This window comes from Nannobrachium achirus, assembly GCF_963921795.1.
Source record: "Nannobrachium achirus genome assembly, chromosome: 10".
NCBI classification, from domain to species: Eukaryota; Metazoa; Chordata; class Actinopteri; order Myctophiformes; family Myctophidae; genus Nannobrachium; species Nannobrachium achirus.
The window spans coordinates 609,252-630,836 of NC_137819.1; the positions used below are offsets into that span (position 1 = coordinate 609,252).

The 21,585-nt window shown below is 42.9% G+C and overlaps 1 protein-coding gene across 1 annotated transcript in view; it reads right to left on the reverse strand.

The window, feature by feature from the left end:
• clasp2 (cytoplasmic linker associated protein 2) overlaps positions 1–21,585 on the reverse strand; it is a 250,807-nt gene that overhangs the window by 182,823 nt on the left and 46,399 nt on the right. Inside the window, 4 exon segments of the mRNA XM_080735691.1 lie at positions 7,825–7,900; positions 14,479–14,524; positions 14,527–14,569; positions 17,007–17,110. Coding sequence (XP_080591817.1) covers positions 7,825–7,900; positions 14,479–14,524; positions 14,527–14,569; positions 17,007–17,110 — 269 coding nt within the window.

Here is a 21,585-nt window from a genome sequence, read left to right on the forward strand (position 1 = left end):
ATAGTGACTAGCAATTATTTGCATTATAATGCAGCCTGTTTTAATCATGTGTTCATTATAATTTCCCTGAAGCTGAAGTTGTTGGAAAGCATGTGCATGTCTATGTGTGAAAGACCCAAAAAGGCAGTTGCATTCATTTCATTGAGATAATCTCTCTCTTTTTTTATTTTTTTTTAATAAAACATAATTTCTAAGATACATTGTTTTGGTCTCTGATTTTATCTGAAGTCATTGCTACAACTACATACAGTAGAATTGGACAGGAAATATAATATCTCGTTTACAGCCATTTTGACAACATGCAAACTCAAGAATAATACAGGTATAAGTCCCTTCTGTGCCATAAATCTTAGCAAATGGATTCATATTGCTTGTATTTGCAAAAGCAGTCAACAATCATGGTAGAAATTATGTTAAAGCTCTATTTTGGGAATCCACCATCTTGCAAATATGGACAATAAAGGTCCAGACACACCCAATAATAAAATTAGCTATTCCATTGAGTCTCCCATGGTCAGACACCATGAAATAGACACCAAGTTTGCGTTTCTAGCTCATCTGGTTCAGAAGTTAGAGGCAAAACCTATTTTCTGGGTCCTTACATTATGGCGGCCATATTGTGGTGGCCATATTGGATTTCATGGAAACTTGCAATACAAAAATAAATATCCCTCAGTTTAAAATTTTGCCCTATTCACCCCCCATTAAAACTAATAGGGGCTAATATTGAGGCGGCCATATTGGACTTTGTTGTACAAATTGACCGGGTTGTCCATATAGGTTGGGATCCTACTGGGTCATAGATAATATTTCTGGTGGACAACTTTTTATGTCGGGGCAAATGCAGGTTTCCTAAAAAAAGGCTGGTTTGCCCCCTGGGTACTAGCCGTATTTTATACATTACTATTCGGAAATTGCATTACATTTGCGATTTCTGTGTTAACTCTATGGGATATTAGTAGTTTTTCCCCTTCTACCGTGACATCAGCGCCAGGAAGTTGCGTAACGTGAATTCGGTCAATAAGCGAGCAGTTTCTTTATTGCTATTTACAGTAACACTTCTAGCCCCCATAAGTCACATCCAACCATGAAAGGTTGCGTTGTATCTTGGGAATGGGCTTATTCTGTGTAAAATGACATATTTAGCCACTTGTACGCATGCCCCCAACCACTTAAATAAGAATCTGTAAAACAATAGAAAGAAGTAAATTAAATAACTTTAACACTAATCTTTTATATTATTTAATTACAATCTAAAATATGAACCCTTGTTGTAAAAAAAATAAAGTTGTCCTTTAAAGTTGTACCATGTAACTTTTTTTATAAAACAAATCTTAAAATTGTCCTAACTGTTAAATCGCTAAAGTTTTAGAACACCCACTCCGTTATTTTCAGCTTCTGAAGCCTTCTCTTTATATGCTTTCTATGATCCTGGCCGTGGACCGGATTTCGCGCCAAAATGACGTAATCTGCATCATCTGTATACGTTGTGTATACGTTGCCCAATCACATCGCCGATCATGCACACATGGTACACTACCGGCCAATCACAGCGCATCTTGAAGTGGGGTCGCCATATTTGTAGTCGCCCGTGTGTCTCTTTACTCAAAAGGTAATCTCGCCTACCAGGCAGGGTGAAGTAGTCCGTTTCTCCGGAATGCCTGAACGCACAGGAACCAGGGACCCCTCTAAAGATAGCTCTCGGCGTTGTGGAGGCAGACGCGGGGGTGTGAAGGTACGAAAAACGGGCGAAAGACGCGAACGCGACCGCGGTTTGCTATAGGGCTACTGACCACTAGTTGAGCATCTTACACAGTATAGCTTTAAGTTAATCACCTGGGGACTCCCAAAAATAATTGGGGGGGGGAGTGGAGTCGACTTACAAAAATCACAAGTCGTTAATGCCCTAGTGTCAACATTATAATAAAATCACAAGTTGTTAATGCCCTAGTGTCAACATTATAATAAAATCACAAGTCGTTAATGCCCTAGTGTCAACATTATATTAAAATCACAAGTCGTTAATGTCCTAGTGTCAACATTATATTAAAATCACAAGTCGTTAATGCCCTAGTGTCAACATTATAATAAAATCACAAGTCGTTAATGCCCTAGTGTCAACATTATATTAAAATCACAAGTCGTTAATGCCCTAGTGTCAACATTATAATAAAATCACAAGTCGTTAATGTCCTAGTGTCAACATTATAATAAAATCACAAGTCGTTAATGCCCTAGTGTCAACATTATAATAAAATCACAAGTCGTTAATGTCCTAGTGTCAACATTATATTAAAATCACAAGTCGTTAATGCCCTAGTGTCAACATTATAATAAAATCACAAGTCGTTAATGCCCTAGTGTCAACATTATATTAAAATCACAAGTCGTTAATGTCCTAGTGTCAACATTATATTAAAATCACAAGTCGTTAATGCCCTAGTGTCAACATTATAATAAAATCACAAGTCGTTAATGTGCTAGTGTCAACATTATAATAAAATCACAAGTCGTTAATGTCCTAGTGTCAACATTATAATAAAATCACAAGTCGTTAATGCCCTAGTGTCAACATTATAATAAAATCACAAGTCGTTAATGTCCTAGTGTCAACATTATAATAAAATCACAAGTCGTTAATGCCCTAGTGTCAACATTATAATAAAATCACAAGTCGTTAATGCCCTAGTGTCAACATTATAATAAAATCACAAGTCGTTAATGCCCTAGTGTCAACATTATAATAAAATCACAAGTCGTTAATGTCCTAGTGTCAACATTATAATAAAATCACAAGTCGTTAATGTCCTAGTGTCAACATTATAATAAAATCACAAGTCGTTAATGCCCTAGAGCAGGGGTCCTCAACATTTTCAGGCCAAGGACCCCTTAGCTGAGAGAGACATGAAGCAGGGACCCCTCCAGATATTGTGATCCAGATTTTCGTCGATTTCATAGATAGATTCAGTTACGTCTCGCAAACGCGAGGCGTTGAGAGCTTGTAGATCTGCTATTTTTGGCTAAAGCTCTCCTCAGAATTGAGATGCGAGGGTTCAAGTTGTTAATTTTAAAAGAATTATCCTATCACACAAAGATTTGTCGGCCCCCCTGTAGTAACTCTGAGGACCCCCTAGGGGTCCCGGACCCCCTGTTGAAGATCCCTGCCCTAGAGTCAACATTATAATAAACTAGAAAGATGCAATTCTGGGAAATTGCAAGTGTGGTTGCCGTTACGTGAGTCACACTTGCAAATTAATTCTGTCTTGCCATTTGAATTTTCCCCATTCAAGTCAATGGGGAAAATGAATTCACTAATAAATGAATGGCCATAATGGAGATCTGTGTCGGTCCATGTCCCTTTTATGCCTACAGAGTATATGGAGATCCCTGATGTCATCAAAGTTATGCCCATACCTTGGAATGCCCATATATGGACATACTGTGTCAGTCATCTCCATATTTGGGAAAGGTTCAATTTGTGAGTTTTCCCATTCAAGTCAATGTAGAAAATTAGTTCATGATTAGTTCATGAATACATTAATATAAATTAAAATATAAATATATAAAACATAGGACAAATTTGTGTGACCATAAAGACAAAACTGAAGCGGGAAGGAGGAGGAGTCACATCCACTTCATCCTGCTAAAGACTCTTATGACGGAAGTGTTTGATCACTGTGGGAGGCAACAGTCTGGCTGGTGAGACTAGACTACCTCAGACACAACCAGCTTTCAACCGTGCAAGCTCACGACGTGACGCCATTTCCGTATGGGACTCAAGTGACTAAGGGTTCTGAAACACATACCATAATGTACACACACTCACTCTCACACACACACACACACACACACACACACACACACACACACACACACACACACACACACACACACACACACACACACACACACACACACACACACACACACACACACACACACACACACACAGGGTATGCACGTCCACTGGGACACACCCCCCTAAACTAGACTGAGTGGCAAAACATTGAGCAGCATGGAGCATTGGAGTTTGGAAGTGCTAGTTGCAAATCACTCAACAGCCCTGCGTACCACCCGTTTCTAATTGCACATAATGCAGGAGGCAGCAGGATGTTGTGTTGTTGAAAATGAGTGCTTCCAAACTCTGCACAGAATGTCTTGACAGAAAGTAGCTCATAACATGTCTATGGTGGAATTTTATGAAACAAAAACTTTGCAGATAGAAAGAGGATAATTCAAGCTTTCAGTACAGCCGCAAAGTTTAACTTTGTTTAATACAATTAGATAGGACTTTTCTGTTTGGATGTATGGGCTGTCAATGGCAGAAATTAGTTTTTTGCTACACAGTAGGCGTTCCCACATAACTTCCAGCAACAGTGATGTCACGCGCATACTCTCTATAGGTCCAATGCTTAGAAACAATCTCACTGAGATAGCAAGAGTGGCAAGATCAAAGCGCGTCGCGACTCTCTCCTTCTACGGCTCTGGCTGTCAGAACGGAACAACCCTGGAGATCTCAGAAGTCCAGGCTGCTGATTGGCTGGAACGGTGTGTGGGTGGATAATGATTGGGCAGAGAATTTGGGGTGGAGGCAGGGCGGGGGTGGGAAAGCAGATTTCGGCTCAGAGATACAAGCCACTGAGCAGTGTGTGTGTGTGTGTGTGTGTGTGTGTGTGTGTGTGTGTGTGTGTGTGTGTGTGTGTGTGTGTGGTATTGTCATTGAGGGGTCATGTTTCAGTGGAGTGCCGTCTAATAACATTAATAATGTCATCAGTGCCAGCTTCAGTGTGGGCTGCTGCTGAGAGACTAAATACAGCCCTGAGCGCAAGCCACGACCCACACACACGCACACACGCACGCACACGCGCACACGCACACACGCGCACACACACACACTATATGCTTCACTTGTCGTATAACTCGGTCCTCGAAAATAGACAATCTTACAAGCCCACCGTGCATTGCAATGAGACACTTTGGCTTGTAGATCGGCTATTTTCTTGTACGCCTGAATATAATCGGGGCCATATTATGCGTAGACAGACAGACAAGCGCACTCTCTTACTCAAACTCATACACACACATACTGTAAAAATATATGGGCCACAAGTTGGAATTGGAAAAGAATGTTCCGATACAATGGTGTTTGATCAAAAGCGGAGATGTGTCATACGACTGGTAAACCATCCAGGTCACGTGAAAACTAGATAGATAGATAGATACCTTTATTATCCCAAGGGGGAAATTCAGTAACATTATCATGTGTCTTCTGTGGACCGGTGTGAGTCTGTGAGTGATAGGGATGGGTATCGCCTGCGATACTTTTAATGGTATCGATCGCATGACGTCGATAGTATCGGGTATCGATTCACGTAAAAACTAACGATACCTCGTTTCGATACTCTGGAACGCACCCCTGGCCGGTCGCATCTGTAACAGTTGGGCTACTGAGAGTTGAATGACTCCTTTAGTAGGCTACACTCGTTACTGTGGAAAATAGCCGTCAATAGCCTATAATGTTTATTATTATGATGATTATCCAACGTCTACACTCTCCGCTCCGCCACACTGTGTGATCATCATCATCACCTCTGCTATACCGCAGCAGCGAGTCACCACTCTTTCCGTGTTGAAGTTAAACTTAAATAAAAAGTATCGAAAATGGTATCAAAAGGGTATCGTATCAATTCCCAGGTATCGAAAAAAGTATTGTATCGATTCAAAGGTGAACGATACCCATCCCTAGTCTGTGAGGGACCGTGTCTTGCATTCAGCCAATGAGAACAAGGCAGGGTGGCGCTTGCCAGAATGCCACTCAGAAACCAAATAGTGGAAGAGCCAATCAGCGCCTGCGCTCAGGGCCCTGTGATTGACAGACGCTGATTGGCTATTCCACGTTTTTTGGTTTCTGAAAAAAACGCCCACCCAGCAATTGGGTCCAGACCGGTCTGCACAAAGACACATGATAATGTGACATCACGACACCAGGCTACAGAGTCACAGGTCCGAGAGAGAGAAACAATTAAAATAGAACCACCTTCCTCTCACTTCATGTGAATGATTTCTCATGAAGAACAATTAACTCTTTGAGTGCCAGCGCCCTCTAGGGGCCAAAGAATGCCAGCGCATCTCTCATAGGCGAGCGCTTTAGCTTCCAGGACTTCACCTTCCAGGACCTGACGTGCTGACGTTCATGCACGGCATGGAAATGTCCCGGATGAAGATGTTAACAGAATGGCTATTCCCATTTTGTCATCTAAAAGATCATTTTTGGGCGATTTCGCCGCAAATAAACCTCGCGCCGCTTTCCTAAAACACAAAAAAGAGATATAAGCCTTTAAAGATGCGGTCTTTCATTGGATTAGGCGGAGATTGGCGATTGCGTTCGCAAATTACGGCCGGCCGGGACGTTGTTAGCTTTCGGCTAGTAGCTAGAAAAATCAGGCCAGGCTTCAGAAGGCCTCTTATCATTTTATTCATTTAATTAAATAAAGCCGAACTACTTCGGGATCGGCACACTCGTGTACTCATCGGAAGCGGCGCCGAACATCGGGTGAACATTGGGGAGCTCAAAAATGTATTTTAAACCATTTTTAATGGAATATATCGTCGGACAGAGTAGAATGGCTAACTGGCTAGCGGCTAGCGAGCCAGGACCACCCACGACTCTACAAGCAGCTCGGGGTAAGTGAATTAATAAAAAAAAGATTGTATTGGATTGAAATAAAGCCGAACTAGTTCGGGATCGGCACCAGATGAGTTAATATCACACAACAGCTTTAAAAAGAGAACATTTTGTCAGGTAGCCTTAACACACACACACACACACAGGTTAACACTCACATGACTGAGCCTGATTTGGGGATTTTGGGGTGGATTGGGTTTGCTCAGGAAACTCTCAGAAATGTGACCTTTCATGACTGTTCCTTAAAGACCCAATGAAATGACTATTTTGGGTATTTTATTTTGAAGTTTCAGTTTGAAAAGGAAGCCTGTGTGTTTCTGAACGAATCCGAGGGGACCAGCCCTTCAGGCGATGGGATTTAAAATCTGAGTAATGGGAGCCAGCAATGGGAAACAAACAGGTGAATGTAATCAAAGGTTCATTTATATGCAAGCGGACCTGTCTATGTCATCACTTTTTGAATGTCTGTTCACAGGAAATAACTAAGAATGGCCTATTTAGGGACCTTTGATATAAATATACACAAAAATGGTTTATTTTCTATTTTTTTGGCATCTAGTGTTAGGAATGGCCATATGATTACCACGGATAAGCTCTAAAAGTGTGAAAAAACTATTTTTTCATTTCACTGGGTCTTTAACACTTTCACAGCCTGCCAAAATGGCTGTTGGTGGATTAGCCAGACATTTCTATTATTTCAGGAATATACCTTATGATCTGAGACAGCATTCATTTTACAAGACCATCATAGAGATACAACAACATGTCATTCTTTTCACATCTATGTTTACTCTGCATTGGCCTAAAGTGGGGATTTTAGCTGCTGCACGTCTTCCCCCCCGAGCGCTTTGCGTGCACGATCCGTGCGTGTCGATGTAAGCGCATGTATCGCCACCGTATGTACAATCCATTTCAACGTTGTTCTGATCGATTTCACCCGGGGCGGTGGCTAGGCTAACGCCAACGTCTACACAGTAAGTGAATGAGAAGATGGCTCATTTTTTTTTTCTTTCTACCATTTGAGACGTTTTGTAAATATGAAATAAATATGTTTGGTTGTTTCCTGAGCAGATAAATTCCATTTCTAAATCCAAAATGACCTGTCCAGTCATGCGTGTGACTGAACGGTGGGGTCTTACCTGTGGATTCTGGTCTCCTGTCAGAGTGCAGAGATGAGGAACTATTTTGCTGAGGCTGAGAGGCTGGGCGCCGTACCTGAAAACAGACATGCATGGATTAAAGCAAAAACTAAATCCCACGACTGAAAATGTTTGTATGACCTAAATGTCCTATTCTACTATTCTACCACTTTTTGTGGTCACACCGTGTGTGACCACAAAACCGTGTGAAAACCGTGTGTGTGCCCCCCTCTACACTAGAGCTGATTCCTATATGTAAAATGATGATGTTTAATATTGTTCTTACTGTTCTACATGTTGACAACCAGGGGAAGACATCACAGCCTGATAGTTTAACCTTAGTGTTTTATATGAAATATAAGATGCTTCCAAACATACTGCTAGATAGACCACTTCAAATGCTCTTATCCAGGGGTCTTCAACGTTTTCAGGCCAAGGACCCCTTAGTTGAGAGAGAGATGTAGCAGGGACCCCCACAACCTGTTCATAGATTCCATGTAGTTTAATTGTTTGAAAGCACAATCATCAGTGTATTTTGGATTCATGTAAATTTGTGTTTTCAGATATTTAACCACTTGAACCGTCAATACTTAATAAACTTGGCCTTTCACTCTGTGCTTAGTCTGCTCTTTTTCCCCTCTACAACAAACCTCTTTGCCAAAAATAGCCGATCTACAAGCTCACAATGCCTCACAGTGTGAGGCGTTGTGAGCTTGTAGATCTGCTATTTCTGGCTACAGTTCTCAGAGTATGGATACTAGGTTTCAAGTTGTTAATATAAAAATGGAGAAAAAAACTCACTCAAAGATTTGGAGGCCCCCCTGTAGTAACTCTGAGGACCCCCTAGGGGTTCCGGACCCCCTGTTGAAGACCCCTGCTCTAATCTTAAAATCATAACCAAAAAATATATATATCTGCAACGCATTCTTCTATAGAAGACATGCTGGCTACGGAATCCAAATCACTTCCGAATGACGACTGTAATTTAGCATAATTTAGACTGTCGTGACTTCATCAAGTATCTTGCTTCCAGGGGAATGATAAATAATGTACTAATTATGATTTATTTTCAGTGTACACACTTTTGCATGTTTGCAAGGGCAAACATGCTTGTACATTCTGACATGTGTCCGAGACTCAAAGATTGCATTAGTCACATGAAATCACTGCAGACACATTCAAATCGAGAGCAAATGAAAATACACACGCTACAAACATCACATGATGTGAAGTTTGGCAGCTACATAAGACACGGTAGCATAACGTTTTTTTATTTATTTTTTACCGGTTGCTGGAGCGTTGCTGTGCCATGTGTGCAGTCTACTTGTCCATAGGGTCTAACTGTGTGTGTGTGTGTGTGTGTGTGTGTGTGTGTGTGTGTGTGTGTGTGTGTGTGTGTGTGTGTGTGTGTGTGTGTGTGTGTGTGTGTGTGCGCGTGTGTGTACAGTACAGTATGTGATGAAGGAGTACAGCCTTGCTATCAGGTAGCAGCTTAGCATTTAGCGGAACAGTGTCACCAGACTTTAGCAAAATGGTGCTAAAATTAGCAGTGTGATTCCAGAGGCCCCTAGCTTAGCTTGTGGCGGGACCTTGTTCAGATAGGTTGGGGGGCTCTGTAAATGGACATAGGTTTAGGCTAGGAACCTACCTTCTCAAAACAACAGTTTTTATTTAAAGGAAAAATAGGCAAGCTTGTGTGTACACAAAAACATTCCCCCCCCTCCCCCTCCCCTCTATGACAGGCATCAAGCAGGTGGTCGTCTTTGATGCTTTCATTGATTAGAGATCACTAACGAGGACTTGACACTTTTATGGCCCAATCGATTACCTCAGTGCACCACCCCTTTGAAGTTCAAAGGGAGCAATTAAGAGCTCTGGCTGAGCTCCCCCTGACAAAAACGTCCCTCCACTGTTTCTGTTGACATAATGTCAACATAAAGAGTTGAACAGAACAGAAACACAGCCAGGGGATGTGTCTTTCTGCATGGAAACACCCCAGCACATTACTGATGAAGGGAAATGACTGCTAAAAATGTATATACGGGTACATACTGTATATATTTTTTTAAGAGTCTTAAAGTTACCAGTTTTTCCTTTAAATTCATTTCAACTCGTATATTACAATTTAGGCAATTAGCAGACAACTCTTATCCAGAGCAATTTACATGTGTGAGGTGGGAATGAGCACAGTAAACATCTCTAGCCAATAAACGACCCAAAGGTTGTCAGGAAGTGAGATGTTGTGACTTTGAGAAGAGCATAAAGCTCATTACTTAACGATGGGAATGAAAAGAGTAGCCGACTGGTAACAGTGCAGACTACAAGTTCACAGCTACGCAGCTCAACGCACTATGCCAGGGGTCTTCAACAGGGGGTCCAGGACCCATAGGGGGTCCTACAAATCTTGTTGTGATAGAAACTCCCCCCCCCCCCCCCCCTTTCTTACATTAACCACTTGAACCCTAGCGTCCATATTCTGGAAACTTTAGCCAAAAATAGCAGGTCGGCTAATTTCGGCAAAGAGCTTTAAAGGGGGAAAACAGCATACTAAGTACAGTGAAAGGACAAGATTATTAAGTGTTGGCCGTTCAAGTGGTTAAATATCTGAAAACACACATTAATATGAATCCAAAATACACTGTTGATCTTGCTGTTGTAACCCACATGAGTTGCACCAGCAACTATAGAGTTAATTTAGGATGACTAACACTGATGTACATGTGGGGGGCGCTAAAGAGTCCAAGATCCCTATTACAGACAGAGAGGAAGAAGCAGCACAGAACAGCAGAGCAGTAGCCTGGGCTGGCTTCCAATTTCGGGCTTTTGATCCGGTAGGGAGCGGAAGAGCTCCTACGTTTTTCTGTAGTCCAAAACGGACTACACTTTGGCCGGAAACAACGACCGGAAACAGTTTTAACCCGTACTTGCGCATGCGCTAACTACTTGCGCATGCGCTAAACTTGGTTGAAACTGTTTCCGGTCGTTGTTTCCGGCCAAAGTGTAGTCCGTTTTGGACTACAGAAAAACGTAGGAGCTCTTCCGCTCCCGACCGGATCAAACGGCCCGTTTAGTAAACGAAGACCAGGCTTTCTCTCAGGGGAAAGCCTGGTGATGCGAGGTTAGCAGAGCAGAGCTTTCTACACAGACAGACAGTCACCACTCTGATACTGAGTTTATTCATTTAAGTTGCTGAGTTCTTTCTAAGTTCTAAGTCAACAGTCTTCTGATGAAGCAGAGATGCCCTAGTCGTTTTCGTTTTGTGTTTTTCACTTTGTGATCTCTGATTGGTTTTTTTGAACAGTTGATTCTGTTGATCAACTGAACCGGATAGATCTACAGATTCCAATCAGCTGATCTTCTCTCAGCGGCGAGGAGCCGTTGAGGGGTCTGCATCTATTCTCAGTGGTGAGGAGCCACTGAGTCTTCATCTTCATCATCAGCGAAGGAGCATCATCGGTGCAGGATCAGAAGAGACAGATAAGCTTGGATTATCTGAATATAAGGCCTTTGAGAAATATACTACCCGGGTAGAAAACAAACTGAGCTCATACAACTGACTGACTAAAACAATTGGACATTGTGATTGACTGACTGACCTGAAGTGTTATTTTGGGGGGTTTGTGTTTTATGTTTTTGTCTGTATTTTATTTTTATTAGGGAAATTTCTATTTCACTTAGTTAGTTAAATAAAAATTGCTGAGGACTTCCCTTGGTTGAAAACATATTCCGTTGCTTCATTCACTCCTTGCCCAACCTTGACTTCTGATTATTTGCAATTATGCTAAATGTTGAATGTAGCACTAAATGTTGAATGTAGCACTACAAGTCACACGTGTTACACTGTCAAACAATTAAACTATATCTATGAACATATTGTGGGGGTCCCTGCTTCATCTCTCTCTCAGCTAAGGGGTCCTTGGCCTGAAAACGTTGAAGACCCCTGCACAATGCACAAACGCTTTGTGGTGTTGATGATGGGGAACACCGATGGTGAGATTACGAGGTCCTTGCCTTGGCAACCAGGGCTCTACCCTGACAGGATCAGAATGCAGCCAAGGCATTTCAGTGATTTCACCACCGGATGAAAAACCTGATTGCTTTCGTGGCAAAAGTAAAACAGCGACCACTAAAAGAGGCTCAGCGTCCTTGGGGTGACCCTCTGCTGTGTTTCTAGCCCACAGAGTTTTCCAGCAGAGTGCAGGTGACCAACAAACAGGCGGTGTGACACGCCTGTCTGTCCCCTGACCATGCAGACAAGCTTGTGATCCTTTATAAGAATTAGAAATGCATCACGGTAGCCTCATGGTTCTCATCTTTCTTAAGACCATTCGTTCCTGCTGTTTTAGCTAAACTAGGTGGATTTCCCTCATTGCTACGTCTGTTCTGTAATCTGTTGATCCCTCCCCACAGCTAAAACGGGCAATTAATCATCTCCCAAAAGCGCTCATTTCGGTCTGCAAAATGCCTAAACTCAGTGATGTCATTACGTGCGCGTCCCGCGTCTCTGACGCATTCACGTTGCCTAGAGACGCATTCACGTCATTGTCTTGGGGTCCCACGGACGCATCGCCTCCATTGGAGTCCACGTTAAAATAATTTACCACGTCGCGAAAAAAATTTTTTTTAGTTAAAAAGTCCACAGACGCCACCATTGTTCATGGGTGAAGGCATGCTACTTTACGCTATGTTAACACAAATGAAATCCGCGTAGAAAGTCTTAAAACAGACGATAGAACTAACGACAGTGTGTTTTGAACGCCATTTTGTGTCCGTGCATGGTCACAGAATTCAATGGGTGCCTGAGTTTTAGCGTAGCACCGGGCCGCTCTCTGACCATAGTGGCACAGCGTGTTAGGTGATACACCAAAAAGGGTTCCCCCACAGAACGTGTATGGCAGGGCACGGCGCAGACACGTGACGTCACTGCTCACTGCTCAGACAGCGACCCCGCCTCCTCTCCCCTCTCCCCCTGTCCTCTTCATCCTCTTCATTCAATAACAACTGGATACACGCGCTATTGTTTATAGATGTGGTGGACATTGGACAACGTGTTAGAAGCCACACAGGTCTTCATTGCGTCTTTACAACAATAGCGACGATTTAACATCGTGGTGAACATGGTCAAATAACCTTTATTGGCTTAACTACAACACGGAGGAAGCAAGCTAGCCTAGCATGTATGCTATCTGAGACAGTATGTATGTAGCCTAGGCTGCCTAACTGTTTGATTGATTATAGTGTTTTCGTGGCGGCGCCGTCCCTTTGGTGGTCCGCCGGGGCAGGGGACCACCGCGGCCGCCTGTGCCTTGCCCTCCCGCATCCATAGAGGGGCGGCACGTCCCTCTATGATCAACCGTTCAAAACAAAAGTAGCCGATCTACAAGCAATCCTAATCCACTGTTTTTGACCCAGTCCACTGGTTCTCTGTACAGCAGAGCAAACACAAGCACGACAGAGAGCATTTCCCCCATTCCATAGAAGCAGTAACAGTACAAACAGGAGACATCATCTCACTGAAAAGATCCATATATTATCGATGTATATAAAATAACAGGTGGCTGTTCATTATGAAGACTCGGTAAAAGCTTCTATCTGCGCCCCCAAGTGGTCAACATCCGATATTACCGGTTCGGTATAAAAAAAAATCAAACCGTCACATGAATATTTGGAAGTATTAAAATTGTAAGATTTGGAATTGTGGTTCATTTCTTTCAGACACATTTCTACGTAACATGAACATAACCATATAATAACCAATTCAAGTTAAATGCTGCACTTTGTCAAAAATGACATGACGCGTTGAATTTTTGTGGGACCCATAAAATATCCCTGGGACTCATCCGAAAGACCCCTCTTGGGTCCCGGGACTCATTACATTAAAAACCTATTAACATCACTGTAAACTGTAAACTGTATACAGTCAAAATACAGTCACAATCACTTATCCCTTTTAAGACCTGTGGCCGATGTTACAAATGCCTTCTAAATCAGTAGTTCTCAAATTTTAAGTAATTGCAAAATGATTCAAATTTTTCAAAAATGTAAAAACATTGCACATGTCCAAGTTCGCTGTGAGCTTATATACAGTATCTGCTATTTTGTGTGTCATCGCGCATGTGTTCATGTCAAACAAACAAAACAGAGCTCAGATCGGCGGTAACAAGTTAAGTCTCTTTCGCTCGGAAGCCTGATTTACAGTATGCTTCATCATACAATGTTACATGTTACACGACAAAAAATGGCCGGTCTACACGCTCACAACGCACCTCATCCCGACACATTGTGATCTTGTAGATCAGATATTTTCCTGATCAATTAGTAAAGTAAAATAAAGGCCTGTACGAACTGAACTTTTGTCGGAAAGGTCCGGTTCGCAACTTCTGAAAAGCATTACACCGAATTAGAGTTCGGAAATCTTCACGTCGGAAAGTCACAACTCTCCGAAGAAAAGTTCGGTTTGGGAGAAACTATGTACAAGCCCTTAGTCAACTGCCAAAAGGAAGGTAAAAACCAAATGGTCTGTAGGATTCCATCACACATGGGGATCTTTCTTCTTCTTCACAGTGTCTGGTACACATAAAAAAAAAAGCCACCTTCTTCCCTTAGCATTTTTCTTCTTTTAACCTCTGACCCAGGAAGTAGGAAGTCACTCACGTGTTGAGGGTGGCGCTGAGACACTGACACAGTCCCTCTCTGCTGCGAAGTTCTTGTGTTTGAAGCCCAGGATCAGCCTCTCCCAAACAAACTGCACAGATAGAGAGCCACAGACCGAGAGAGAGAGAGAGGACAGTTACAGAACCTATCAGTAATGTATGAGAGAGCCACAGACCGAGAGAGAGAGAGAGAGGACAGTTACAGAACCTATCAGTAATGTATGAGTCTCCCTCCAGCCAGACAGTTGCCTCCCACAATTCTCCAATGCTTCCGCCATACAGTCTGGACCAGTCTTTTTAGCACGTGACCCAAACGAGAAATTAGACATTCACCCGGGACCCAAACTAGTGAAAATAGCAGATCTACAAGCTCTCAACGCGGTGCGAAGTGGCGCATTGCGAGCTTGTAGATCTGCTATGTTTGGCTAAAGTTCTCCTCAGAATTGTTCATTTAAAAGAATTATCTTATATCCCTAATATTTGGTGGCCCTGGCCCCACTGTATTAACTCATACCCTGCCAAACCCGAGGAACCCGAGAATTTCGCGATGTCCCTCCCTGCCACGCCCGAGGAACCCGAGAATTTCCGCCATTTTGAAAAAAATGTTTTGGGACCCCAAAAACGTTAGTAGGCATGATAGCGATCGCGAAATTGCTTGTTTAACCCCCATACAACCCCCATACAACTCAGGTAGCAGACCTCCAAGCTCACAACAGTGTAAAACATAATGGCTGCTATCTCATGAATGCCTGAACGGATTTCCATTCGGATTTTTTTGTTTGAAAGCTGTGAGCAATGTGGACACACGTGGTGCATTATCTAGGCATGGGTGTGCATGATCCGTGCACTATGAATTACATGGAAGTCTATGGAGACGAATGGCAGTTAAAGAGTACGAAGGTATTGTTAAATGGCAGCATATGAGTTAAAGGTGGTTGCACACTGCTGCGTTTTTCGGGCCGAATATCGGAGTGAATTTCGGAGCACGCAAATAAAAAATCAACCTCACGTTATGTCAGTCACGTTTGCACACTGCCGCCCGATTCGCGCACCACTCGGTCCCTTGCTCTCTCTATCTCTCTCTCTCTCTCCTTGCCCTGAAAAACGCATTTCGCAACGAAAAACGCAGCAGTGTGCAACCAGCTTAACTCTGAGGAACCCCTAGGGGTCCCGGTCCCCCTGTTGAAGACCCCTCGCTGCACCCCTCGCCACGCTAAAACAGAGCGTGTCAAGTGAAGTTTCTGTTTGTAAAGCTCTTAATCACTGTAGCAGAGCCAAGAGGTTTGTGTTCTTGGCATCAACAACACACCCAGAGGAAGTGCTTTATTCACATGGATTATGTTCTGTTCTTAATGGTCTTTTCATATCCTGCAGTCTGCTGTACAATGAGATGCTTTCTTTGTGATCTGAGTGACATGATAAAGGCAGCAAAATTAACCGCTCCCAATGTAACTAGGGCTGTCACAATTATTACATAATCATCTAATCGCTATTACTTGACATAATCGCAATTATTTTGGGACAATCGTCCCTAATTGTTTCATGTTGAAAAATGTTTACAGTATTTTCTGGACTATAAGGCGCACCTGACTATAAGGCGCACTGTCAATGAATGGTCTATTTTCAAACTGTTTTCATATATAAGGCGCACCTGACTATAAGGCGCACATAATAGACGCTACCGTTGCGTTATGCATCCAACAGATGGAGCTGTGCTAAAGGGAATGTCAATGTCAATGAATGATCCATATATAAGGCGCACTGGACTATAAGGCGCACTGTAGTTTTTTGAGAAAATTAAAGGCTTTTAAGTGCGCCTTATAGTCCGGAAAATACGGTATATATGTTCAAACATTTAAGAAATAGAGGAAATAGCAGATCTACAAGCTCACAATGTGTCGCGATGCGACACGCTGTGAGCTTGTAGATCAGCTATTTCCACTATTAATGTTATTTTTGTGTAAAGTGTAAAGTTGTCAAATGTGTCCTTCATTTCTTTGTGCATTTAGGTTACGTGTCATATCTGCCATGTGCAACTTCAAAGCCTAAAAGCCAAACAGAAATGTAACTGTCAATGACAAAGACACAATTAAATCGTTAATCACAATTATTTGAGTGACAATTAATAGTCATGTAAAATGTCATAATCGTGACAGCTCTAAATGTAACCACATGAACGCTGGTATCCCAATTATGGGCATATCATACTAACAGACCAACATTCTGACTATTCGAAGGTACAATGAAACATATAGGGTAAACCCTAAGAAGTGGTTAGAATACTATTGTATTTTAGGTTGGCCGGTAGCTCAGTAGGTAGATCAGTATGAGAATTAGAAGGTTCTCGGATCAATTCCAGTGACTCCTCCAGACGTTGTGTCACAGATTTTGTTTTAAATCGTACAGACTACTGCAACGGAAAATAATTTTTTTAGCATAGGCTCTGCCGATAGGTTTGGTGTTGTTAGGGGTGTGTGTGTGTGTGTATGTGTGTGTGTGTGCGTGCGTGTGTCTCTCTCCTTCGCTCACCATAGGCGAGGCAACCTGTTCCATGCAGCGTAGGATGAGAGCCTGGCTGTTCTCTCTGACCTGGTCCTTACCATCACCCAGCCTGTCTACTAGAGCTGGGATAACTGTGGGGAGAGAGAGAGAGAGAGAGAGAAGAGAGAGAGAGAGAGAGAGAGACACAGAGACAGAGACAGAGAGAGAGACAGGGAGAGAGAGAGGTTAATATTTCACAAATTCAAATCAATACAATCAATAGTATAAGCACATACATAGAATACAGAGAGACATTGTCAGTGCCTCAGGAAACTAGCATCACAGGTAAACCAAGACCTAGCAGAAATCTAACAGACCAGTGGCTGTGTATTAAATCAGCAGGAGTCAACTGAAATAGAAAACAATACATATGCTGCCCCCTAGTGGGACAAAAAGGGAAGGGAACACTGTGTGCATGATGTCAACATTGGCAGTTACAAGGAATGTGGAGGGAGGATTTGTGCTTATCAGCTGTGTGAGTGTTAGTGTGTGTTTGAGAGAGATAGAGAGAGAGGGGGGGGGGGTGAATCCTTGAAAAGGTGAACAGTGAAAGAGTCAAGTCCTGATATGATATTTCAAAATGTGTTTACCTTTGGGATTGAGTTATTAACCCATGAGTTTAAAGGCTAGTTAGTTTCAGCACCACCCGAGGAACAAAACAAACCTGGTGAAAATCCAACCTGTTTCCAGTTGATTAATTAATTAAGGTGAACCAGCTGAAGTTAGCCACACCCACGTGTGTTGGGTGATGGTAAAGGGGGGAGGGGATGATTATCTCCAGATAGAGTGATGTCACTATGTTTTTGGAACTGCACTTTTGACCCACAAGGTGGCAGCCTCGAGAAAGAAATCCAAAATGCTAAGGGAATACATAATTGCTCATAACAACCACACCAGGGGGTCTAATGAAATACTGTCAACCGCCTAGACACATGAAAACCAGAAAAAGTACAAAACTATGGCACCACCTCTTGAAAGGAGTCATTCAGACCAAAACACATATAGGGTTAAATCTGCCTTTTATCATACCCCTTCATACCTGCTTTAGTCGATTTTTTTTCATAACTGCCCCTGTTGCTAGATTGTGGCTGCCCCTGTTGCTAGATTTCGCGGGCTCTCTCATAACTAACACAGTGGATTGTCCTTAGGCTAGTGCGATTATTTCTTTAGCTTCAAAGTTTGTAATTTTTTATTGGATTGTGTTTACACAACGTCCTGAGACCAACCATACTGCTGTTTTGACCTCACAGGCACCCTTACTTGTCAAACAGACGAGAAGATCCTCTCCCTGCTCTGGTGCAGAGCAGAAGTAAGGGTGTCTGTGAGGTCAAAACAGCGGTTTGGTTGGTTCCAGGACGTTGTGTAAACACAATCCAATAAAAAAAATACTAATTTTGAAGCTAAAGAAATAACCGCACTAGTCCCCATAATAGGTCTGTGTTGAAAACTTGAAATGTTGCGGTTACGGTGATTTATTGACAAACAAAATAAAGGTCCAAAAATGTATTGTACTGAAATAAACTGAAATCATGCCTTGGTTGTGTGGGACAACCAAGGCATGGATGTGTAAGTAATGACAACTAGTAACATGTTCATGAAAAAGAAAATCACTTTTGAACACAACAAATAGTGTAAAAGGCTCCACTCTATGCAATGAGAGCTGCTGGGTTCTACTAGGGAAACTGGAAAACAGGGGCATTTGTGCCTAATAGACCCCATGGACAGTCTTTTGGGATCAATATAAATAAGGAAAAATAACCTAGAAGTGATTTAGGGCGGAGTTGTCATTTAACGATGACCTGAAATATCTTCCTGGAATCTTATCATATAAGCTCTTATGATCACTAAGTGTACAAGAGGCAGAGGCATCAAGAGGCCCAACGCCTCTCCCTCCCCAAGTGCCTCACATCCTGTGGGGGAACACTTTTAGACATAAACACTGCCAGGCATGTGCTCTGGATTGCTAACAGTCTGACGCAGTACAGTTAAGTTGCTGTGCTTTTCAGTGTGCGGTGACTCGCAGCGAGTCAGCAAAATAAAAGCCACGAGCGTTGTTGTTTTTTTCTCTGTACTGAACTGATGCCTCCGCACAGAACATCAGATGACAGGAGTTAGTTGCGACCGTAAGGTCGCAGTTTAGTATGAAAACCTCCACCGGCCGTCCGTCCGTCCGTCCGTCCGTCCGTCCGTCCGTCCGTCACACACGTCACACCTTTGCCCTGCTCAATGTATACGTGTAACGCCTGATACTGAGGTGATGTGTCACTGTGACATCACGAGCAGGGATCTCCATATTTAGGCATAAACAGGTGACATCACAGTGATGTCAGATACTCAGAGCAGGTATCTCCATATATGGGCATAAAATGGATTCTGTTTAGGATCTCCATACTGTATATGGGCATAAAAGGGATTAGTGATGTCAGATACTCAGAGCAGGGATCTCCATATATGGGCATAAAAGGGATTAGTGATGTCAGATACTCAGAGCAGGGATCTCCATATATGGGCATAAAAGGGATTCAGATGGAGATTCAACTTCAATGAGTAACAATGGCAAACTGTCAACTGCCCGTATGTCTTGATAATTGGTAAAACAAACTTTTGGCCTATTTGTGGCTTATCATCACATCCAACCATCTTAAGATACTCAGCTAGTGGGGAATGCTCTCTTCCCTGGTGAGAATTGCCCCTTTATATAGGGCTTGTTTGTGTATTGTATGACATCACGCCACATCATCAGCTGTGGACTCTGTGATGTCATCGTATCTCCATATATGGCCATCTCCGTATATGGAGATATAAGTCGTCCATGCCCAGGTATGGGCTGGTGAGGTCAGACTTTGTGTGATGGGTAGGTTATCTCCATATATGGAGATTCAACATTCCAGGTGTAACTATGGCTGCCCGTATGACGTGAGAGGTGGAGGTTGTGATATTTGTGGAGATAAGCGACCAACGGTCGCTTATCTCCCGATTAGGGAGTCTTACTGGTTTACTGCTGCCTCTGGATGAAATGTGTGAGGGGGGAAAAAACAAGTCCTCTAAAAACCAGTGGTTCTATACGTTTTGGGGCCGCGACCCCCCAAAATAATCACATTTGAACTGGGAACCCCCCCCCCCCCCCCCCCCCAAAATAAACCTTGAACTGGGAACCCCCCCAAAAAATAAACCTTGAACTGGGAACCCACCCCCCCCCCCCCCCCCCCCCCCAAAAAAAAAGAATAAAAAATAAACCTTGAACTGGGGCCCCCTGCTCTATACCAGTCGTTCTCTAATTGTTCAGGCTGTGACCCCCAGAATAATCACATTTGAACTTGGGACCCCCACACACACACACACACACACACACACACACACACACACACACACACACACACACACACACACACACACACACACACACACACACACACACACACACACACACACACACACACACACACACACACTTGTTTGAGTTGAGAAATGTGCATTTTACTCTTTAGGTAATATTTGACAACTTGAGCAATGTTTGACACATTTTCATAGTATAGTTTGTTCATTACTTTTGAAGCAGTAATGGCAAAAAAATAATGCATTTGCAGATACCCAGTATTTACACTTGTATTGTATGCTGGTTTGTTTACTATTGAGCGAGAAAACTATGTTGAACAGTAATGTGACATTAGCTCTATCTGATTGGAATCTTCCTCCATCTCTTAGAACCATATCATCCTTCGATATTTCGATACAGTTACTATACTGTTACACCCCTAATCTCTACTGTGCCCTTCTCTGCACTGTCGTTTAACAGCTGATGGTGTGGTGGTATGGGACCCCATCGAAGGCCGCTGTCCCTTCAATGAGAATCTGAAATCAAGCAGATCATCTGGGGGTCTCGGGCCACAGTTTTAGAACCAGTATGATAAAAATCAACTGTGCAGGCTCAAGCTAGCACACACAGACACACTCGTTCAGATCTCTCTCTCTCTCTCTCTCTCTCTCTCTCTCTCTCTCTCTCTCTCTCTCTCTCTCTCTCATGATGAAAAGAGAGATGACATCATTCCCACACATGATGAAATGGGAGATGACATCACTTGCCCACTTATGTTTTGGGATAGGAATGTGTGTGGGTGTGCATGTAAAAAAAGAACATGTGCGCGCGCGAGCGCGCGCACACACACACACGCACACAGAGAAATGTTACCACAACAGCTGGTTGCCCAGGAAACAAGCACAATGCCAGCAAACACCAAGTGACAAGGGGGGCATTGTCACAGAGAGATGCAGTCTACGTCATCTGCTGGAGGTAACATCAAACTCGCGTGTGTGCGCGCGCACACTCACACACACACACACACATACATGCACACACGTGTGCACACACACAAACACGTGCACCACAATGCAGTAACTTGGAGGGTGTTCCACTGCTAGTGTATATGTTACAGTACGTTTGGGTAACTCAGTACGTTCATTTTAAGAGCGCTTGTTTTGTCGTTCACCACACACCAATCACCACCAGATGGCGACGACAGCCATTCACTAGTGAAGGCGCTGACGTCACTCGTTTGCGACTCTCTTT